At 43.6% G+C, this 20,305-nt stretch overlaps 1 protein-coding gene across 3 annotated transcripts in view; it reads left to right on the forward strand.

Annotated features, from left to right (window-relative positions):
• Positions 1 to 16,617, forward strand: part of trsn (translin) — a 223,885-nt gene extending 207,268 nt beyond the window's left edge. For all 3 annotated transcript variants that reach the window (XM_068361117.1, XM_068361115.1, XM_068361118.1), the window contains exon 5: positions 15,962 to 16,617. In XM_068361117.1, the coding sequence (XP_068217218.1) occupies positions 15,962 to 16,155 (194 nt within the window). In that variant the 3' untranslated portion in view covers positions 16,156 to 16,617. The remainder of the gene's footprint in view (positions 1 to 15,961) is intronic.
• Positions 16,618 to 20,305: the final 3,688 nt, after the last annotated feature.

A 20,305-nucleotide genomic window follows, 5' to 3' on the forward strand; every position in this document is an offset into this window, starting at 1 on the left:
CTCTCCTCATGCCCCACAACCTCTTCCTTCCCCTGTAGTGGTTGCTCCTAACCCCCCTTCTGGCACTCAGGAACCTTCGATGGCTGATATGATGCGTGCCATCCAAGCTCTGGGTGAGAGAGTTGAGTCACTGGCTAGTGACCGTAATCAGCTCATGGCAGATGTCAAGGAGCTGAAGTGTAAAAGTGCAGTGGGAAGTGACAAAGTGAGTGATAGTGTTGTGGATAGTGTTGCGCTTGAGGGTTCGTCTGTTCGTGCCTGTCGTCCTCCTAGTCCGGGACCTCTTGCAAGCTCCCAAGTCCAGGGGAGAAGCAATGTCGTACGACAAATGGGTTCGAGAGGCTTTAATCAGCGAACAGACGTTCCCTCTGTGGTTTCGGGCGTATCTACCCAAGATCGCCCCCACCACACAAAGACGAGAGAGCCCATTTATACCTCGTCTGCGGAAGAGGTTTCTCGCAAGAAACCATGGACCAAGGTCTCACGACCGTTGAAGCGCAAGTCGGTCCCTTCCGCGCAAGTCCAACGGCCCAGTTGTAGCCACTGGGTCAGTTCGGACTCGCTGCAGTCATCCGATGACTGCTCACCTCCTAAGAGAGGCAAAGCGGTACCGCCTCAGACAGTTACACCGTCTGTCGCCGCACCTGCACCTGCAGACCCTAAGTGGTCTTTGCTGCAGAGCATGCAGTCCCAATTAACGTCTCTGATGCAGGACTTGCGTGCGGAGAAGGTTGCTGTTGCACCAGCTAGTACAGCCTCTTGCCTACAACCAACCACACACTCGGTTGTGCGTCCTGTGGACGCTGAGGCGACCTTCTTGCGCACTCCTGTTGAGAGAGTTCCGCCACCCATGCGTTCCAGTGTGCCCTGCCAGCCGCATGTTGACGTTCAGCGACGCATGGAGCCTTCCGTTGACGTTCGTGAGGTACAACAACCGTCAGAGTTGTTTTGTTTTGACGCGGTGCGTCAACCTCCGCAACCCAGTGTGGTTGCCACTGCTCACCCACATCAGGCTAGACAGTCTGGAGTAGACGCTGTGCGTCCCCGCGGTGCTATGGTTGTTGCCAGCTCACAGACTGGGCAACAGTTCCATGACGTTGCGTCCGGTTCAGTCACGCGTGCACCCGTGCGACCGGACTCAGCTAACCAGCCGTTACCTACTCCATTGCCGCTTCCTCCTCAATACTCGGATGATGGTCTTTCTGATGATGATGGTGCTGCACACGTAGATGAACCACATTCGGATCTTGACGAGCCTAAGTCTACGCAACCCTCTTTGGACTTTAGGAAGGTTTTAGCACTGTTCAAAGAGATGTTTCCGGACCAGTTTGTGTCTGTGGCTCCGCGCTCTCCTCCGTCAGAGTTTGTTTTAGGTATGCCGTCATCCTCGCCTGCCTTTACTAGACTCGTCCAAGAGAGCTTTACGAGTGATAGGAGAATGGATGCAGTCCAAAAAGAGTCTAGGGAAGACAGCCTTTACGTTTCCCCCTGCTAGACTCTCTTCTAGATCGAGCGTCTGGTATGCCACGGGAGAAGTTCTCGGCTTGGGAGTTCCTGCCTCTGCCCAGGGCGACTTCTCAAGTCTTGTAGACTCTCCCCGCCGGCTAGCCATGAGACGCTCAAAGATATGTTGGTCATCTTCGGACCTGGACCACCTTTTGAAAGGGATATTTAGAGCCTTCGAGGTCTTCAACTTTTTAGACTGGTGTCTGGGAGCTCTAAGCAGGAAGATCTCTCCGACAGAGAAGGAGACTTCATTGCTCATCATGTCCTGCATGGACAAGGCCGTACGTGACGGTTCTAATGAGCTTGCTGCATCTTTCGTGTCCGGAGTCCTCAAGAAGCGTGAGAACCTTTGCTCTTTCCTGTCAGCTGGAGTTACACCTTGCCAAAGATCCGAACTTCTCTTTGCTCCTCTTTCCAAGTGCCTCTTTCCAGAGGACCTGATTAAGGAGATTGCTGCTTCTTTGATACAGAAGGATACTCATGATCTGGTTGCGTCCTCTGCTCGCAAAGCCACCCCTTTGCCTACCTTGTCAGCTAGACCAAGGATGGACACTCCAGCGTCCCGATTTATTCCGCCCTTTCGTGGCAGAGCCTCCAGCAGAGGAGGTGCTCGTGCCGAAGGGAGACGTGGAAAGAAGAAAGGAACCAAGTCCTTTAAAGGCAGAGTCTGACTGCCAGCTTCTTCAGACAGCAGTGGGAGCCAGACTCAAGACCTTCTGGCAGACCTGGGAGAAGAGAGGCGCAGATGCACAATCTGTGAAGTTGCTCAGAGAGGGGTACAAGATCTCGTTTGTACGAAAACCCCCTCTAGCAACGTCTCCCATCGATCTCTCTCCCAGGTACAGAGAGGAAGACAAGAGACGAGCATTGAAACAGGAAGTGTCTCTCTTACTAGAAAAGGGAGCGGTAGTCAAAGTCCTGGACCATCAAACCCCGGGCTTCTACAACCGTCTCTTCTTAGTGGCAAAGAAGACAGGAGGGTGGAGGCCGGTGCTAGACGTCAGTGCGCTGAATGTCTTTGTCACAAAGCAGACGTTCTCCATGGAGACCACAAAGTCCGTTCTAGCAGCGGTCAGAAGGGAAGACTGGATGGTCTCTTTAGACCTAAGGGACGCATACTTCCACGTCCCCATCCACCCAGACTCCCAACCTTTTCTGAGATTTGTTTACGAAAAGGTTGTCTACCAGTTTCAAGCCCTGTGCTTTGGCCTAAGCACAGCTCCTCTTGTGTTTACGAGGCTGATGAGGAATGTAGCCAAATTCCTTCATTTAGGGGACATCCGAACCTCCCTCTATTTGGACGACTGGCTTCTAAGAGCTTCTTCCAGTCGTCGCTGTCTGAAGGATCTAAAGTGGACTCTAGATCTGACCAAGGAATTGGGTCTCCTTGTCAATATGGAAAAGTCACAAGTGGTCCCATCCCAAACTATTGTGTATTTAGGGATGGAGATTCACAGTCTAGCTTTTCGGGCTTTTCCGTCGGCCCCCAGAACAAGCCAAGCCCTGTTATGCATCCAGAACATGCTAAAGAAGGAACGATGTTCAGTCAGGAAGTGGATGAGCCTGATAGGGACGCTATCATCCCTGGAACAGTTCGTAGCATTAGGAAGACTACACCTCCGTCCTCTTCAATATCACCTAGCATTTCACTGGAAAAACGACAAGACGCTAGAAGCGGTCTCGATTCCCATTTCCGAGAAGATGAAGTCTTGCCTGACATGGTGGAAGGACAGTATCAACCTCAGAGAGGGTCTGCCCCTGGCTGTTCAGACTCCCAACCACGTTCTCTTCTCGGACGCATCAGACGTAGGCTGGGGCGCGACATTAGACAGTCGGGAATGCTCGGGAATATGGAACTCGAGTCAAAGGACAATGCATATCAACTGCAAGGAGCTACTGGCAGTACATCTGGCCTTGAAAAGCTTCAGGTCTCTCCTTCAAGGCAAAGTGGTGGAGGTGAACTCGGACAACACCACGGCTTTGGCGTACATCTCCAAGCAAGGAGGGACCCACTCACTGACGCTGTACGAGATCGCAAGGGACCTCCTCACCTGGTCAAAAGATCTAAACATATCGCTACTTACGAGGTTCATCCAAGGCAACTTGAATGTCATGGCAGATTGTCTCAGTCGGAAGGGACAAATTCTTCCAACAGAATGGACCCTCCACAAGGATGTATGCAAGAGTCTTTGGGCCACCTGGGGCCAGCCGACCATAGATCTCTTCGCAACCTCGATGACCAAGAGGCTCCCAATTTATTGCTCACCAATCCCGGACCCAGCAGCAGTTCATATAGATGCCTTTCTCCTAGATTGGTCTCATCTAGATCTATATGTATTCCCTCCGTTCAAGATTGTCAACAAGGTACTGCAGAAGTTCGCCTCTCACGAAGGGACAAGGTTGACGCTAGTTGCTCCCCTCTGGCCCGCGAGAGAATGGTTCACCGAGGTACTTCGATGGCTAGTAGACATTCCCAGAACACTTCCCCTAAGGGTGGACCTTCTACGTCAGCCACACGTAAAGAAGGTACACCAAGGCCTCCACGCTCTTCGTCTGACTGCCTTCAGACTATCGAAAGACTCTCGAGAGCTAGAGGCTTTTCGAAGGAGGCAGCCAGAGCGATTGCTAGAGCAAGGAGAACATCCACCCTTAGAGTCTACCAATCGAAGTGGGAAGTCTTCCGCAACTGGTGCAAGTCAGTATCAGTATCCTCGACCAGTACCTCTGTAACTCAAATAGCTGACTTCCTCTTATATCTGAGGAAAGAACGATCTCTTTCAGCTCCCACTATCAAGGGTAACAGAAGCATGTTGGCATCAGTCTTCCGTCACAGAGGCTTAGATCTTTCCAACAATAAAGATCTACAGGACCTCCTTAAGTCTTTTGAGACCACGAAGGAGCGTCGTTTGGTTACACCTGGTTGGAATTTAGACGTGGTACTAAGATTCCTTATGTCAGACAGGTTCGAGCCGCTACAATCAGCCTCCCTGAAAGATCTCACCTTAAAGACTCTTTTCCTGGTTTGTCTAGCTACAGCTAAAAGAGTCAGTGAGATTCATGCCTTCAGCAAGAACATCGGTTTCTCATCTGAAACGGCTACATGTTCTTTACAACTTGGTTTTCTAGCCAAAAACGAGCTACCTTCTCGACCTTGGCCAAAATCGTTCGATATTCCAAGCTTATCGAATATGGTTGGAAATGAACTAGAAAGAGTCTTATGCCCTGTTAGAGCTCTTAAGTTCTATTTAAAACGAACTAAACCTTTAAGAGGCCCGTCTGAAGCTTTATGGTGTTCAGTTAAGAAACCATCTTTGCCTATGTCAAAGAATGCCTTATCCTATTTTATCAGACTGTTAATACGAGAAGCTCATTCCCATCTGAATGAGGAAGACCAAGCTTTGCTGAGGGTAAGGACACATGAAGTTAGAGCTGTCGCAACTTCCGTGGCCTTTAAACAAAATAGATCTCTGCGAAGTATAATGGACGCAACCTATTGGAGAAGCAAGTCAGTGTTCGCGTCTTTTTATCTTAAGGATGTCCAGTCTCTTTACGAGGACTGCTACACTCTGGGACCATTCGTAGCAGCGAGTGCAGTAGTGGGTGAGGGCTCAACCACTACAATTCCCTAATTCCATAACCTTTTTAATCTTTCTCTCCAAATGTTTTTATTGTTGTTTTTTTGGGTTGTCCGGAAGGCTAAGAAGCCTTTCGCATCCTGGTTGATTTGGCGGGTGGTCAAAGTCATTTCTTGAGAAGCGCCTAGATTAGGGGTTTTGATGAGGTCCTGTTGTATGGGTTGCAACCCTTGATACTTCAGATCCTAGGGGTCGCTCAGCATCCTGAGAGGATCGCGAGGCTCCGTAAGGAAGACGTACTTAAAAAGGCAGAGTAATTGTTCAAGTCGACTTCCTTACCAAGTACCTATTTATTTTGTTTTTGTTATTTTGATAACTTCTAAAATGAAATAAAAATTCTTAGCTCATAATAATGTAAACATATAATGCTGGTCTCTACCCACCCCCCTGGGTGTGAATCAGCTATTATAATCACCGGCTAAGTTAAATATTGAAAAATGTTATTTTTATAATAAAATAAATTTTTGAATATACTTACCCGGTGATTATAAATTAAAGGACCCTCCCTTCCTCCCCAATAGAGACGCAGTGGACCGAGGAGAAAATTGAGTTCTTTGTTTACATTGAGTACTGGGTACTTGGACGACAGATGGCGCTGTTGGGCACACCCGCAACCTGTATAGCGATCGCTGGGGAATTTCTTCCGTAGAGTTTTCTGTCGAGCAACAGAGTTGCAGCTATTATAATCACCGGGTAAGTATATTCAAAAATTTATTTTATTATAAAAATAACATTTTTCATATATTCCTTTGGTTCTCTTTGTGCTTAGCTGCTTAATTTTTTAACCTTATCTTACTCTTATTATTAACTAATCTCGGAACAAATACTTCTGTATACCCTTATTAAACTACCAATAATTTGAAATTGTAATATTAATTATAATACCCTCGCTTATGAAGGAAATTTTGGTTCTACCTTATAGTACCATGTTCATGGGTGTTATAAATTATCATTTAAGTTTATTTTGTAATTCATGGCAGTCCTATCCTTTTTTATGATACTTAGAATTACTTTACTACTATATTTTACTTTGCTCATATATTTTTATATATCTTTGGGTAATAATTTTGTGAAAGAATATTTATTGAGTTGAATGCATCTTGACTTCTTCCTATAGAATTTTGGCACAATTGAATAATTTCTTATGATATAGCAAATCAAACATGATCTAGTGATCTTGATATAAAGGCATTACATGTTTTGAATAATTTGCAAATGCTTTCAGCTGTCATACATTTCAATTTGCAGATTAATATGTATTGGGTGTTTGAAGGATAGAGTACAGAAGTGGGTTCCATATTTGGTCTCAGGTGATATTCTGTAAAGGTTTACTACATCCTGCAGCTTGAAAAATGATAGCATCTAGCTGTGTTGCATTGAGGTTGATGGGCATTCAGTTCTTATTGCTTCATACCAGGTAATGGAAGTAAAATACTCTTTGGAGCTTTATGCAGTGATGTTTTTCTTAATAACATTTGTTAAAGAAATGTAGTTTGGGTCTTTCTGAACAATAATAGATAAGTACTATAAAAGACTTGCATGGAAGATCCGGTAAACCTACTATCAATGACACACCATCAGTTTGTTCCTAAGAAACATACAAACCATCATCTTTTAATAGTTAGTTTTCTTCACTGCAAGCTGGAGATGGCTGTTAGAATTGTTTAACGATAGTTAAACTACTGGTGGTGGGTGTAGGCGAGAAGTCCCCCCTCACTAGTCTGAAAGCTTCACTTCTTGTTTCGGCTTCTGGCGAGTATGGATGTACTGCCAGCTTTTGATCGAACTTTTCATTTTCTTTTTCTTGTCGCAGGAAGTGAATGTTATTCTCTGTTGGAATTGCTGAAGTGAAGTAAATAAGTAAGAGATTTGTACAGGCCAGGGAATGGGTGGTCATTGCAACCAGTTGTAGATCCACACTCCCTCTGTGCTTCTTGTAGGACCCATGATTGTTTGTAATAATACCTATGTGCCAAGTGCAGATCATGGCTTCCTGTGCAGTGGTAGGCAAATGTTCTAAAGGAAAAGAAGCAAACTAAGCTCTTGTAATGCCCAGGGAGACACCAAAGAAGTCTTTTGCTGCTGCTTAGTGGTTGCCACCACTGCTGAACATATGCCCTTGGTTTGGTCCCTGGGGACCATGCATCAGGAGCAAGGAGCCCTCATATCTGCATTAGCAGGCTTTTCAGATTTTAATGGTGTGTTGTGTACCCTAGTGTTTGCCGCACCCCTTTTGAAACTGGAAGCTCTCCACCTGTCTCCTTGCAGACTGCTAACAATGAGTTTGACCTAGAGAATTTTTAGGCTTCCTTAGGTCCTTCAGGTAGACCCTCTGTTATCTACCCCGACCTTTGTGCCCGTCACTCCAACCCTTATTGTAATCCTTACTTCCTCAGTCTTTGCCTACGACCCTGTGACTGTGCCTTCCTCTCTCCTGTCTCCTGTGACAGTGTGTCCCAGTGTTGTGGGCCTGTTAGAATACAACCTGTGTGGTCCCCCCCAGGGGGGGGGGGTCCTTTTAAAACCACTTATTGGGGGGGGGGGGCAATAAGGAGGAGTGTTTGGATGGTACTCTTTTTGCCTCTGACCCATGGAGGCTAGAGCCATGTCCCTTTAATGGCCCAGGCCCGACTACCCTGGTAACTGGCCGTAACAAAAGTGTATGCCCCCATACTTGCTGTTCCTCTGATGATGAAGAGTTTCAGCACCCTCTCACCCTTCCTTCAAGGACGGTGGATTCCCGCTCTTCCCTCTTCCAATAAGATTTGGTTCGATCAGGTTGAGATTAGGGCACCGCTCAAGGCTGTCATTGTTTGCTTGCGTGCAATAGAACATCACGAGTTAGGGGGTGATGGACCAAGTCCCTGTGCCATGGGGCAGTGGAATTGACCTCCCTGGGTCATCATTGACCCCCGATTACATTGTAGGTTCTGTCTTTGAGGTGGAACAGGTGTATTCATGGGGATAAATATCTTGAGTGCCCTGCCACACCCTTGTCCTCTGCTGGATGTGAGGGTGCTCAGAGTTTGGCTGCCCTTAGGACACCGGACCATAGCCCGGTGCTGACAGAGGCAGACAACCCCGAATCGGAGTGTTCTATTGTGAAAATCCTTGGTCTTATCCCTGAATGCCATGGACTTGGGGAGAACCTCAGTCATTGAATGATACCTTAGTCATTAAGGTGCTCCCCAATGCTTTCCTTGGAGTTGCTTTGGTGTGAACTTGTTGATTTGACCATTGATCGTGTTGACAATCATATCTGTGGACCTGAAAACACGCTTGAGTCCAGTTGGTTAAATAAAATCCTGCCCCCGATTCTCGAGGCAACAAAGGTTTTATATGCTAGAAAATGCTGCTTCAATCTCTGCATGTTGACCTGTCGGTATGTTCACTGACTGAGGGACTCACTTTTGAGGGACTCGAGGTGGAAGGTATGTCGATTCTCGTCTTCTGAGTAGTCTGCCTTATCCTCCCACCATGCTATTTCTTGGCTTGACTAGTGGTCAGGGGCAGTGACGCACTTCACGAGAACAACTGGGTATCAACCTCGGAATCTTTGAAGATATATAAGTCTTGTGACCTTCCTGGCTCACCAGTCAGCAAACCAGTGAGCTAATTGGGTTTTGAAGTTCCTCCAGAGGTGCCGTTGTCACTTCAGAAATCATTGGTGCGGGGGGCCACATCTCTCTCCCTCCTAGTTTTGTCTGGCTAACGGTAAAATTGTGGAGCACTGCTTCCCAGGACTCCCTGATCCACCGCCCAGTCTGTTTCAGGGGTCCCGACCCTTCAAAGGGAACAGTGGCCAAACCCATGGGTTAGTTCTAGCCCTCAGGATCAAAATCAAGGAAGGGCCCTGTGCCCGGAACAACTCCTGATCAGCACTGCCTGCAACCTCCTCCCTGGAAGAGCTTGTGCATGCACAACCCTTTCAAGCACCCCAATCTGGACCTTTCAAGGGGGAGCCAGTGGAAAGAGGGAAGGGAGAAGGAACTGCTGAAGTTGACATTCCCCCTCTCCTGGTGCCAAGAGTTGGCAGATGCTTGTCTCACCAGTAAGCAACTGGCCAGAGACACGGACTGGAGCTTTGGTAGTGAATGTCCTTCAGGATGGTTACTTACTGATAAGAATTCTCATCTGATCATCTATCATCTCCAAAAGCCCTGGCCTTGGAGACAGAGGGGGAAGGGATGTTGGAAAGAAACACAACTGAAGTTATTTCAAGACAAATCTCCATGCTTCTACAGTTGGTAAAACAGGAATCTCCAGAATCATGGGCTGTGTTCAAAGATGCCTTCTAATACCCATGGGATCACCTGGACATGTATGACGTTGGCCATCTTTGTAAGAGTCAAGTTTGACCATTGGTCTGGTTAATCTCCTCTTTTTTTATGATAATAATGGACAAGTACACCTTTCCTCCATTCAGCCTGATTAGGCCGTTAATCAACATGGTTTTGATTATGCCAGGAATCAGGATGACCCAGGTGGCTCCCAGATTACCCCATGCTGAGTGGTATCCCAATCGGTTAGTTCTTCTAGTCGAGGTCCTGAGAGATCTATCTCAGTGGTCCAGACTCCTCTGTCAGTTGCACCCTCAGAGGTACCACCAGTCTGTGTTGTTGGATCTTCATGGATGGAGGCTATTCAGCATTTCTTGAGTGAAAGTCTTATTGTGAGGCACTGCACAGATGTCTGGACACCTGCAATGGGCCTCTGCAGCTGTCTACCAGAGGAAGTGAGCCATTTTCTGCCATTGGTGTTGTAGAAGAGATGCTTCTCCAGTCAGAGCACCTCTAGCACAGATCACGGATTTCCTCATCTTCCTTCACCGAGAGAAGCGTCTCTTAGTTGTGGCTATCAAAGGGTACCTCTCAGCCTTGGTTATGATCTCTCCTCCTTGTGGGAATTGTTTATGCTCATAAGGAGTAGTCTTGCCCACCAGGGGACCTCATGCTCCCAGTATGGGACATGACCTTAGTCCTCAAAGCTATTACGTGTACCCCATTTGAGCCTTTAAGGAGGTTGTCAAACAGAGGTTTGATTCTTTAGGCTGTCCTCTTGCTAGCCTTATCATTGTGAAGAGAGTAGGTGAGCAACACGGTCTTTTATTTAGTCACCCACGCTAAGAGGTGGAAGGAGGTCTTCGTCACTTTTGTGCCACAGTTCATAGCCAAAACTTAGAACTTGTCACCATATGACTCAAGGTTCAAGAACTTCTTCATTCCCTCTCTACGTGAAGTGTTGGGTGGTGATCGAAATGAGGTGCTTTTGTCAGGTGAGGGCTTTGCAGCGCTATCTGAAAAGACACAACATCTCAAGCTTGAGTGTCAGCAACTTTTTCTTAGTACTGACAGGACCAAGAAAGAGGTGTCAAGGAACTTACATACATACATACACCAAGGCACTGCCCCCAATTTTGGGGGGTAGCCGATATCAAACAAATGAAACAAAAAAGGGGACCTCTCCTCTCTACGTTAGTCCCAGCCTGACAAGGGACCCAACCGAGTTCGGCCGGTATTGCTAGGGTGACACAGCCCACCCTCCCCCTCCATCCACCACAGATGAAGCTTCATAATGCTGAATCCCGTACTGCTGCTACCTCCGAGGTCATCCAAAACACCAGAGGAAGCAGCAGGGCCTACCGGAACTGCGTCACAATCGCTCGCCATTCATTCCTATTTCTAGCACGCTCTCTTGCCTCTCTCACATCTATCCTCCTATCACCCAGAGCTTTCTTCACTCCATCCATCCACCCAAACCTTGGCCTTCCTCTTGTACTTCTCCCATCATCTCTTGCATTCATCACCTTCTTTAGCAGACAGCCATTTTCCATTCAACATGGCCAAACCACCTCAACACATTCATATCCACTCTAGCTGCTAACTCATTTCTTACGCCCGTTCTCACCCTCACTACTTCGTTCCTAACCCTATCTACTCGAGATACACCAGCCATGCTCCTTAGACACTTCATCTCAAACACATTCAATTTCTGTCTCTCCGTCACTTTCATTCCCCACAACTCCGATCCATACATCACAGTCGGTACAATCACTTTCTCAAACAGAACTCTCTTTACATTCATGTGCTGAGGCTCTGCAAGCCTCAGCACAGCTGACCTCACCTCTCTGCAGGTAAGACTCATTTCCCTTGTGCCTTCTAAGTATAGTAACAATACTTTGTTATGTCCCCAATACAGTACCTCTTTGAGGGAGGGTGTTGGGAAAGTCTTAAGAACTAAGTTTGTACTCGAGTTCCTACGTTAAAGGCAAGCCACATTGCTAGGTGGTCTCACACACAAGCTTCTGCAAGCGGCTATCAGTGCGTTACCCTATATCTGCACTTGATTTAAGCGAGCGTAGGGTTCCTACTACTCTCAATCTCAGATCGAAGTAGAGAGAACCCCTGGTCATAGCCAAGACCAGTTGGTGAGGACTTCCTCCCTCTTAAGAGTTAGTCATCCCTATAAGTAACGGAGAGTTTGTATTTGTGCCGGAACAAAGGACAAATTTTGTAGTAATTTGTATTTTTTCTAGCATACAAACATGTAGCTATTTATACAAATTGGCCCACCACCCTGTCCCCTATTAAGTCCTGCCAGAAAGCTAAGTGGTTACTCAGCCAAGACGTTTGAGTGAGCGGGGTAGCTGGGCTACTCCACCCCCACTTGCTAACTAGCGGATGGGGTAGTTATCCCTCACTAAAATTCTTTTGCCTCTTCTTTCATCGACACCCTAAGTAATACCCCTATAACTAGCTTCAGGTTTGTATTCTAGGAAAAATACAAATTACTTTCAAATTTGTCATATTTTTAAAGTAATTTTATTTTTTGTAGCCATACAAACCTGGATCCTTTAATGTAATGTCCCTCCCTCAGTCCTTGACCTAAATGCTAAAAGGGGAGCTGTCAGATTGGTGAGGGGGACAGGACTTCTCGCCCTCGCCTTCACCCTCCACCAGTAGTTTAACCACTTGTTAAACATTTCTAGTTACTGTCTCCAGCTTATGCTGAAACACTCCCTAATAAAGCACTGGTTTGTTTAGAGATTTGTGATATTCTCAATTTGCCACTTCTGTATGATGAGATATTATCATCTAAGAACAAAATCTTTTTCAATCTTTCCTAAAAAGATTTTGTTACTTGGAACAAAAGCCTTTGTGGTTTTTCATTGTAAAACCTTGATGATCATATCTCAAATGAATGGTCAGTGTTTTATATATGCAAGTTGGTGAAAATAGCTGTGAGAATAGTAATTTGAATGGTTTTTCATCAGTATAGCTGCAGGTCTGGAAAAGTTTGATTTGTTCATCAGGAATATTTGTCATGGTTTGATCTATTAGAGTTCTATTTTTAACCATTTTCGGGTACTTTATTTGGATGCCTAAGGTGATTTTGAAATATTTCTTGTACATGAAATTTCCTTTTGCTGTACTCTGTATGTACCTGTATTATGCTATTTAACTAATTTTCATACCATGTTTCCAAAATAAGGTTTTTTTTGTTTTAGTAGAACTAAGCAATCAAGTATTTGCATTCATATTTGTGCTTTCGTGCTCCCCCAACCATGGTAGCTTAATGAAGTAAATGTCACTTGGACCCTTTGGTATCCATTAACCATACACTTAACTTTTTTTGAGTTTATATTAACATATAAACTTAGTCAGAATTCCCCCGTTCCCCAGTATGTTTCTTGTTGAAAGATTATAATTTATCAGCATGATTTCAGCCTTTATTTTACTTTAACTTTTGGTTTTTTTACTTGAAGTTATTAAAGTATCATTCTACACTGTAGGTACATTCAGTTTTTGTGCCGTCTGATATGCTGGCTTCCATGAGATTGCTAACTGAATAATTCTTCTCATATATTTACATATCTTAAAAATTAGTTTTTTGTTCCAATGAGAAAATAAATCTGCATTTTATGTACAGTCAGATCTCAGTGTTCGTAGATTTGGTCCTTCGCGGTACAGAGAACCGTTTAACCTATTAAGTAAGAAATCATATATTTGCAGTATTGCAATAAGTAATCTCACGGCCTGATGATTTCAAACCGACCGTACACCTTTGTACCCGGCATGCTTCCCGATGTTTCTTTCTCCACACAGCTGACTCTGCCTCAGTTTTGTATCGTCTCTCCTCGTATATGCATCTCCAGCTTCAGTTTTTGTGTAGAATCATGTGATGTAAAAATCTGTACATATTCAGTGTGTGTTTATAGTAATTTTAGTGTAAATAGATAAGTACATTATGCTACCCCACTCGCCAAACAGTCGACAGCTCAAGGGTTGCATCATGATTCAGACTTAATGTAGAACTTCGTACGTAAATGATTAATAGTGTTGTGCTGATACCTAACCAAACTGTTAATACCTATAAATGAAGCGGATATTTGAACATAATGCAATAATAAATGAAAAATAATACGAAAATGTGGAACCTTTCCTTTGGAGTGGGGCGATGTCCGAAAGCAAAAGTGGCGGGAGACAGCAGAAAACATTTAGAAATGACAGAAAACATTAACACTTGACTTTACGAAACACATTAACAGATGACAGAAAAAGTTAACACAACTTTACGAAATACTTGAAATTAAATTTCTTTTTTCTAATTTTTTTTCATTATATTCTTCACTTCCACTTCTGTTTTTTTTTTCTTTTTTCATATCACTTTGACCTTCACCTTAACTTACTAATGGCCTCTGAAAAATAACGATCCAAGGAAGCTTATTTCTGCCTACTTTTTAAAATGTTCTTGAAATGATTTGGACAAACGTCGAAGATAACCTGTGTGAACCATTGAAAAATACCAATTTATGATACAAAGTTAGCATTTCCTTAATTTCTGCCGTGGTCAGCGGTTTTGGCTTCGCCTTCAGCTAGGCCTACGACGAATCCCTCAAGTCTCATGCAGAGACGGCAACGGGCCACAACTTCTTCCATGAAGAGTTCAAGGTGTGTCTCGAAATGCTCCTTCCAAAATTCATGAAGGTGGAAGTTTGTGCTGTCAGTGATTTTGAAACATCTCTTTCATATAGAGCTTCTTGAAATTCGAAATCACCTGCAGGTCCATGGGCTGGAGGATAGGGTTGGTGTGTTAGGTGGAAGGAATAGAACCTTGATAAAGGAATATTCCTGGAGGATATCATCCTTGAGGCCAGGAGGGTAAGCAGAGGCATTGTCCAATGCCAGCAGAAATGTTGACATTTCAGAGGGAGGTGGTTCTCTTCCAGATAATTTTTAATAGTCGGACCAAAACAGGTTTACTCACTCTTCAAAACACTGTCTCGTTACTTAGGCTTTTGCATTAGCCCTCCACATCACCGGAAGATTCTCCTTTAGCACTTTGTGGGACTTGAAGGCTCAAGGACTTTGAATGATACACCTTACAATCATCACTGGCATTCGGCATAGAGTGCAAGGGTAAGCATGTCCCTCATAGATTTATGCCCAGGCAGCTTCTTCTCTTCTGCTGTGATAAGACTGACAGGGCATTTTTTTCCCCAAAAGAGCCCAGTTTTGCCATAGTTGAAGACTTTCTAGGGAATGTAGCCATCCTGGAGAGTCATCTAGTTGAATTTTTTAACAAAGGTGCTGACTGCTTTCGTGTCCGAGCGGACAGTCTCCCCATGCTGCACCACCCAATAAATGCCAGACCGTCTCCTGAATTTTTAAAACCATCCACGTAAAGCCTTGAACTCTGGGGGTGAAAGTGTCCGTTCATTAACACATTACAGTACTTATACTGTGATAGAAACCAAGTAAAAACATTATTAGGCAGTGCAGTGGGTTCCATAGTATGTTAATCGACCGCGCATAGACAAATGGGCAGTGAGCTGGTAGGCAAGACCTGAGCCCCCGAAGTTAGATATTGTCTCCAACCTAGCGTTCAGGAGAAATCTGTCAGTGAGCTAAATGTTGAAGGCCTGTCTCTGGAAGACAAACCATTTATACGGCCCTTTCCTTCTGAGAGTTTACTCAGAAGTCCTTTGATACCTTTGTTCTTGGACATGTGGTGGCTGCTCAAGTAATTGTGTAACCAGCCCAGCTTCCTCATGAGACAAGGATGCATCTCCTCTTTAGTAATGGTAATGTGTAGGTATAAGTCTGGAGTGAATGGCAGTATGGCTGGCTATTCTTCCTTTTGCTGTCCCTCTTGCGGGGACAGAGTGGTCAAAACATTATGTGTTTGATTGGACCAGATGCTGGTGAGTTTCACTTCAAAGCTCCATTCTTTAAGTTTGAAGAAGTATCTCTCCCAATTACCCTTTGATGAGCAAGGGTGTGGTGGATCTTATACTAACCTTTTCATCTTTGGTTGTATTTGTTTCCAACTTATGTCCCCTTCTTAGTCTTTCGCCAAAAGGTCAAAAGTAAAGACTCCGACTGGAATGGGAGCTGGGTTTATCTCCCTGCACCCTTGCTGGTTGGATAACTACTTGTTATCCAACTTTAATGACCGATTCCTGCTTGTGCTGAAACAATATCTCCAATTATTATTATTATTACTATCCAAGCTACAACCCTAGTTGGAAAAGCAAAGTAAAGGGCTTGAGTTTGTATGGCTAGGAAAAATACAAATTACTTGAAAAATGTGTCATATTAGATTACAAAATATTCAAGCACTGCAAAAAAATTATGTAGCTTCATCACCCATGTGTTTCATAAGTACTTGGTGGTTTTTAGTAGATTTTTGCTAAAGTGACTTATTTCTGGTAAGAGTAAAAGATCAGATCATACTCATATTTATTAAAAGGTTAAAAAAGTATAGTATGTGTTTTTATTAGATAAGATCATGTAACTCACAATGACCTATTATTTCAGGTGACTACACAAGACCCTTCCAGATTCGTCAGTTTTTGAGGGACCTTCATGCTGCTTATTCACTGCTTTTCCCCAAAAATGACCTCCGAAAGAAATTTGATGAGCTGAAATACTCCCTCAAGAAAACAGAAGAGGTTGTGTACAACTTGTCATTAAGAGGTCTGAAGCCGCCTGAAATGGAAACGTCTGGATAGGTTTGATATGCTATTGTTTGGTGGAAAATCTAAATTCTGTTTATGAGATATTTGAATTGTTTTCAAAATTTCCAGATAGTTAAGCAATTTTTAAAATTTTCCGATGTCTTGATTCAGTACATTTCTAGTCACAATATGCAGGATATGTCAAGAAGTGTAGTCCAGATGTAATGTGCAAAAACTTGTGTTAATGTGTCATGTGTACCTTTGATTGTAAAAGAAAGCCAACATCTGCTCAGAAATTTTGTGACCAACATGAAAATTTCTTTTACTTTCATTAGTCTGCTCTGTTTTGTTTTAAAATGCCTGGAGAATATATAGAGTACAATTCAGGAGCAATTAAAGACAATTTGATTGTTTTAGAAGGCTTCAAAGTAAACAAGCATGAAATGTTATTCAGAACTCAAATTCTTCTGAGTCTTCAGAAGTGTGCCCCGTCCCATAGTAAAAATAACAAAGGAATGCATGTTTTTCATTATGACAGATAGCTTTTCTCGTATTCCCATTGTTAAGCTACTTATAATAGTTTCACATGCCAAGTATTTTGAAGTATGGTAGCCATCTACATAAGCTAAGTATACTATGACTACTGGTTTTTTACTTGTTGAAAAAGCCAGAGATTCATCATGTATAGTAGCTCGGATTTCTCTAGAAGTTTTGATTTATGATCTGTGTTTAAAAGTATCTTCTGGGGCCAATTCAAAAGATCATTTTCCTAGGATGATAATAGAATTTCTTTTTATTTGTCTGTTAGATTTGATATAATGGGTTCATTTTAATCTCGTTGAAAAAAAGTTTGCAGGTCACCAAGATTTTGATTTTATTTTGGATTACTTAACATGTTCACATAGAACAATTTTAAATGACACAGTAGAGGCTTCAGGTATATTTCTTGATATGGTGGTTAAACATAGAGAAAAACTGTGTTCCTCTATTGTAGGGACAGTTTCCAATGGGTAGAAACACTGTTTTACTTCTCCTTTCTCAATTCTTATTTTGGATGAAGATAGGACTGCTAGGGTTGTAGAGCCCAATAAAACACAAAGTGACATTTTGAGGGCTGTCTGACAAAGGCAAGTTTTTCTCCATATGGTTCTCTCCCTCCTCCACTTGTATACTTTACCTCCAAGGAAGACATTTCACAACAATGGTAGTCCTTCAGGATTTTAGACTAACAGAAGGACCAACAGAGGTGCCAACATGACTTTTAGACCTCCTGGGAGGACTCATACCAAGGATTCCCAGTAGGGGGAAGGTGGTCTTATTTTTATAAAGTTTGGAAAAGTCTTTACCCTGAAAATTGAGTGCTATCAGTGATAAGAGAAGGATGTGGAATTGCTCTATTCACCCTCTGTCAAAAGAACCATTTTCTTTTCTAAGTTACTTTAACAATTCAGCCAAATACAAAATTTTGACATTGTAGTAGTTCTGGCACTAAATACAAGCCTTTCGCTCTTTACATAGGAGTATTTTGCGAGGTGTAACTACCCTCCACTAGTTAGCAGAGGGGATCTGGGGTTAGACCAACCACTCCTCTCACACAAGCACCAGTAAACACTCATCACTTTGTAATCGCGGCAGGACATCTGGGCGAAGGTGATGGAGGGATCAATGTGTGTAAAGAACTTTAGGTTTGTATAGTTAGGAAAAATACAAATTATTCTATATTTGTCATATTGAAAAACTTCCAGAGAAGAAAGTGATAGAGGAAGTCTAAGATTAACTGTCTGTTACTAGTACCTAAGGTAGGGATGGGATTTGGATGTCAGTTCCAGATGTCATAATTATAAACAGCTTAACAGTTTTGACCACGTTTTCACTGGAAACTCCTTCTATAGGCCCGGGGCAGCAAGGATGTTTTTTTGATAGATTTAACTGATGCTTATTTTTACATTCCTATTCTTCCAGAATCAAAGAAATTCCTTTAGTTTATGGAGGGTTAAAAAAATCATCACATCGGTTCCCTAATGTTTTGGACTCGGGACTGCTCCATAAGTATTCAGTAGGGCGATGGCTCTAATCTAGAATTGGTCAAGATATCTAAGCATCAGAGTTCTGTTCTACTGTGAAACTGGCTGATTCTGAACATATCCTAGGGAAGGATTCTGGTCAGCAGATAGGGTTGCTCAGGTACTTGAAAAGTTTGAGAACCCTAGTTAATGTGGAGAAGTCTCCTCTGAATCTGACTCAAGGGACACTACTTTAGAGAAGAGGTCCAGGCATTCTTACATTTGTTGGAAAAGTTCAAGCAGGTGAAAGCGCTGTCAGTTTGTATTTGTATGAGGCCACTAGGAATCATGGGTTCTCTTGAGGTGTTTGTTTTGATGCATCAGCGAAAGATAAGGGATTTCCAGTAGCATCTCAGTCATCATTGAAACAGGACTTCCTATCTGGACACAATTTGCGTACTAGTAATTGAGAACCAGCTAGAGCTTGTGAAATAGTGGGATGACACTTCATTTGGCTCAGGGTATTTCTTGGGAGTAAGAATTCTGAATATTTCTCTTTTCATGGATATTTCCCAGGAAGGTTGGTATGTAATTATGGATTATCTTCAACTATCAGGAAAGTAGTCGGAGAAGGATACAGCATTATTCATCAACCGTCTGGAATTCTTAGGAGTATTCAAACTACTTCAGGATTGAGAGTTTCTGGTGCTAGAAAAGTTTGTAGCTGTTTTGTGTAAAGTAGGGAGTAACAAAGTTGAAATCCTTGTTCTGTATTGTAGAATTCTTCTACCACAGTATATTCCAGAGAAGCTAATCATACTAGAAAGTCAGTTGATTGATTAAGCTGAAAAAAACAAATACTACCAAATGATTGATTCATACTTCCTTAGTTTGTCAAGTGATTTGTAGTTAATGGAAAGACCAAATGTGGACAAACATTGTTTTGCTAACTTCCGCAGCATAAAAATGGAGGTGTTTAGTTCCCTTATACTGGATCCCTTAGCATGATAGGTTGATGCCATATTACAGGAATGGTTAAATCTTGACCTACTGTACATGCTTATCCTCCATTTTGAAAGACCCTGTAGGTAATATGAAGTTTAGGGTATCTTAAAAAAGTAGTATGGCCCTGGTGGCTCCCTTTTGACCATGTAGTGAGTGGTTGACTGTAGCCTCTTGTCAGAGTATTTGAGGAGATTACCTTACAGGACCAATCTTCTCAGACAAACAATTTCGAGGTCAATTGACCCAAACCCACCATGACTTTTCTAACTACATTGTAGATTGTCCACCGTGTACTCAGAGAGGGTGTTTTCTAGGTCCCTTAGATTGATGTTGCAAAAGGCAGTCTACCAATAATTAGTATTATAAGCCAGTGGAATGTGTATTTTAATTGGTGCAAGCCCAGTAAGGTTTCAATTACAATAACTAATTTGGATAACCTTAGTTCCCGGATTTATGTTATTTGTTTTATGAATTGTCTGTTTCAGCTATTAGGGGTTACAGGTCCATGCTTAAAACTGCCTTCAGGCATTTGTACTATATTTATCCTCTTCAGGTATTATCTTTGATGTGTTCAGTTCTTTACAACATATATTTTTGCATATAAGATGACCCTTAGGTTCTAAATTTCCCCCCGGAAAATTGGGGGAGAACATATCTCTCGTTCGCAATCTCCTTACGCTTTAGGTTCTCCTCCAGGGGCGGAAAGAGAACCTTGTTATAAGCGTAGTTCTCCTTCGGGCAAACTCTCCTCCCCTGCGGAGGAATTATCTGTTGACCTTAATCAGTCTCCCCCTTGGGCGGAGTCCGTTGAACGTTGCTCTCCGGAGGTTCGTAGAGTGGAGGGGTGGGAAACCCCTCTCCACCCCGGACGTTCTCCTCCTCGGGCTGTGAGGAGACGTCTTTTTGAACCTGCTGGTTCTCCTCACGTTGACCCTTCGGGGTCTCGTGACGATCACCCTTTGGGGTGGCTTGATCGTGAGCCTTCGGGCTCTCGTCATGTTGATCCTGCAGGTTCTCATGACAGCAGGAGTCCTTCGGGTCTCCGTCACACTGAACCTTCGGGCTCTTGCGACTTGAAACCTTTGGGTTTCTGTTACGCTGAACCCTCGGGCTCTCGTAACGACGGTAACGTTGAACCTCCGGGTTCTCTTACCGTCAGTCACATTGATCCTTCGGGATCTCATGACAGAGGAACC

The sequence above is a fragment of the Palaemon carinicauda genome, chromosome 37, assembly GCF_036898095.1.
Source record: "Palaemon carinicauda isolate YSFRI2023 chromosome 37, ASM3689809v2, whole genome shotgun sequence".
In the NCBI taxonomy this organism is placed as follows: Eukaryota; Metazoa; Arthropoda; class Malacostraca; order Decapoda; family Palaemonidae; genus Palaemon; species Palaemon carinicauda.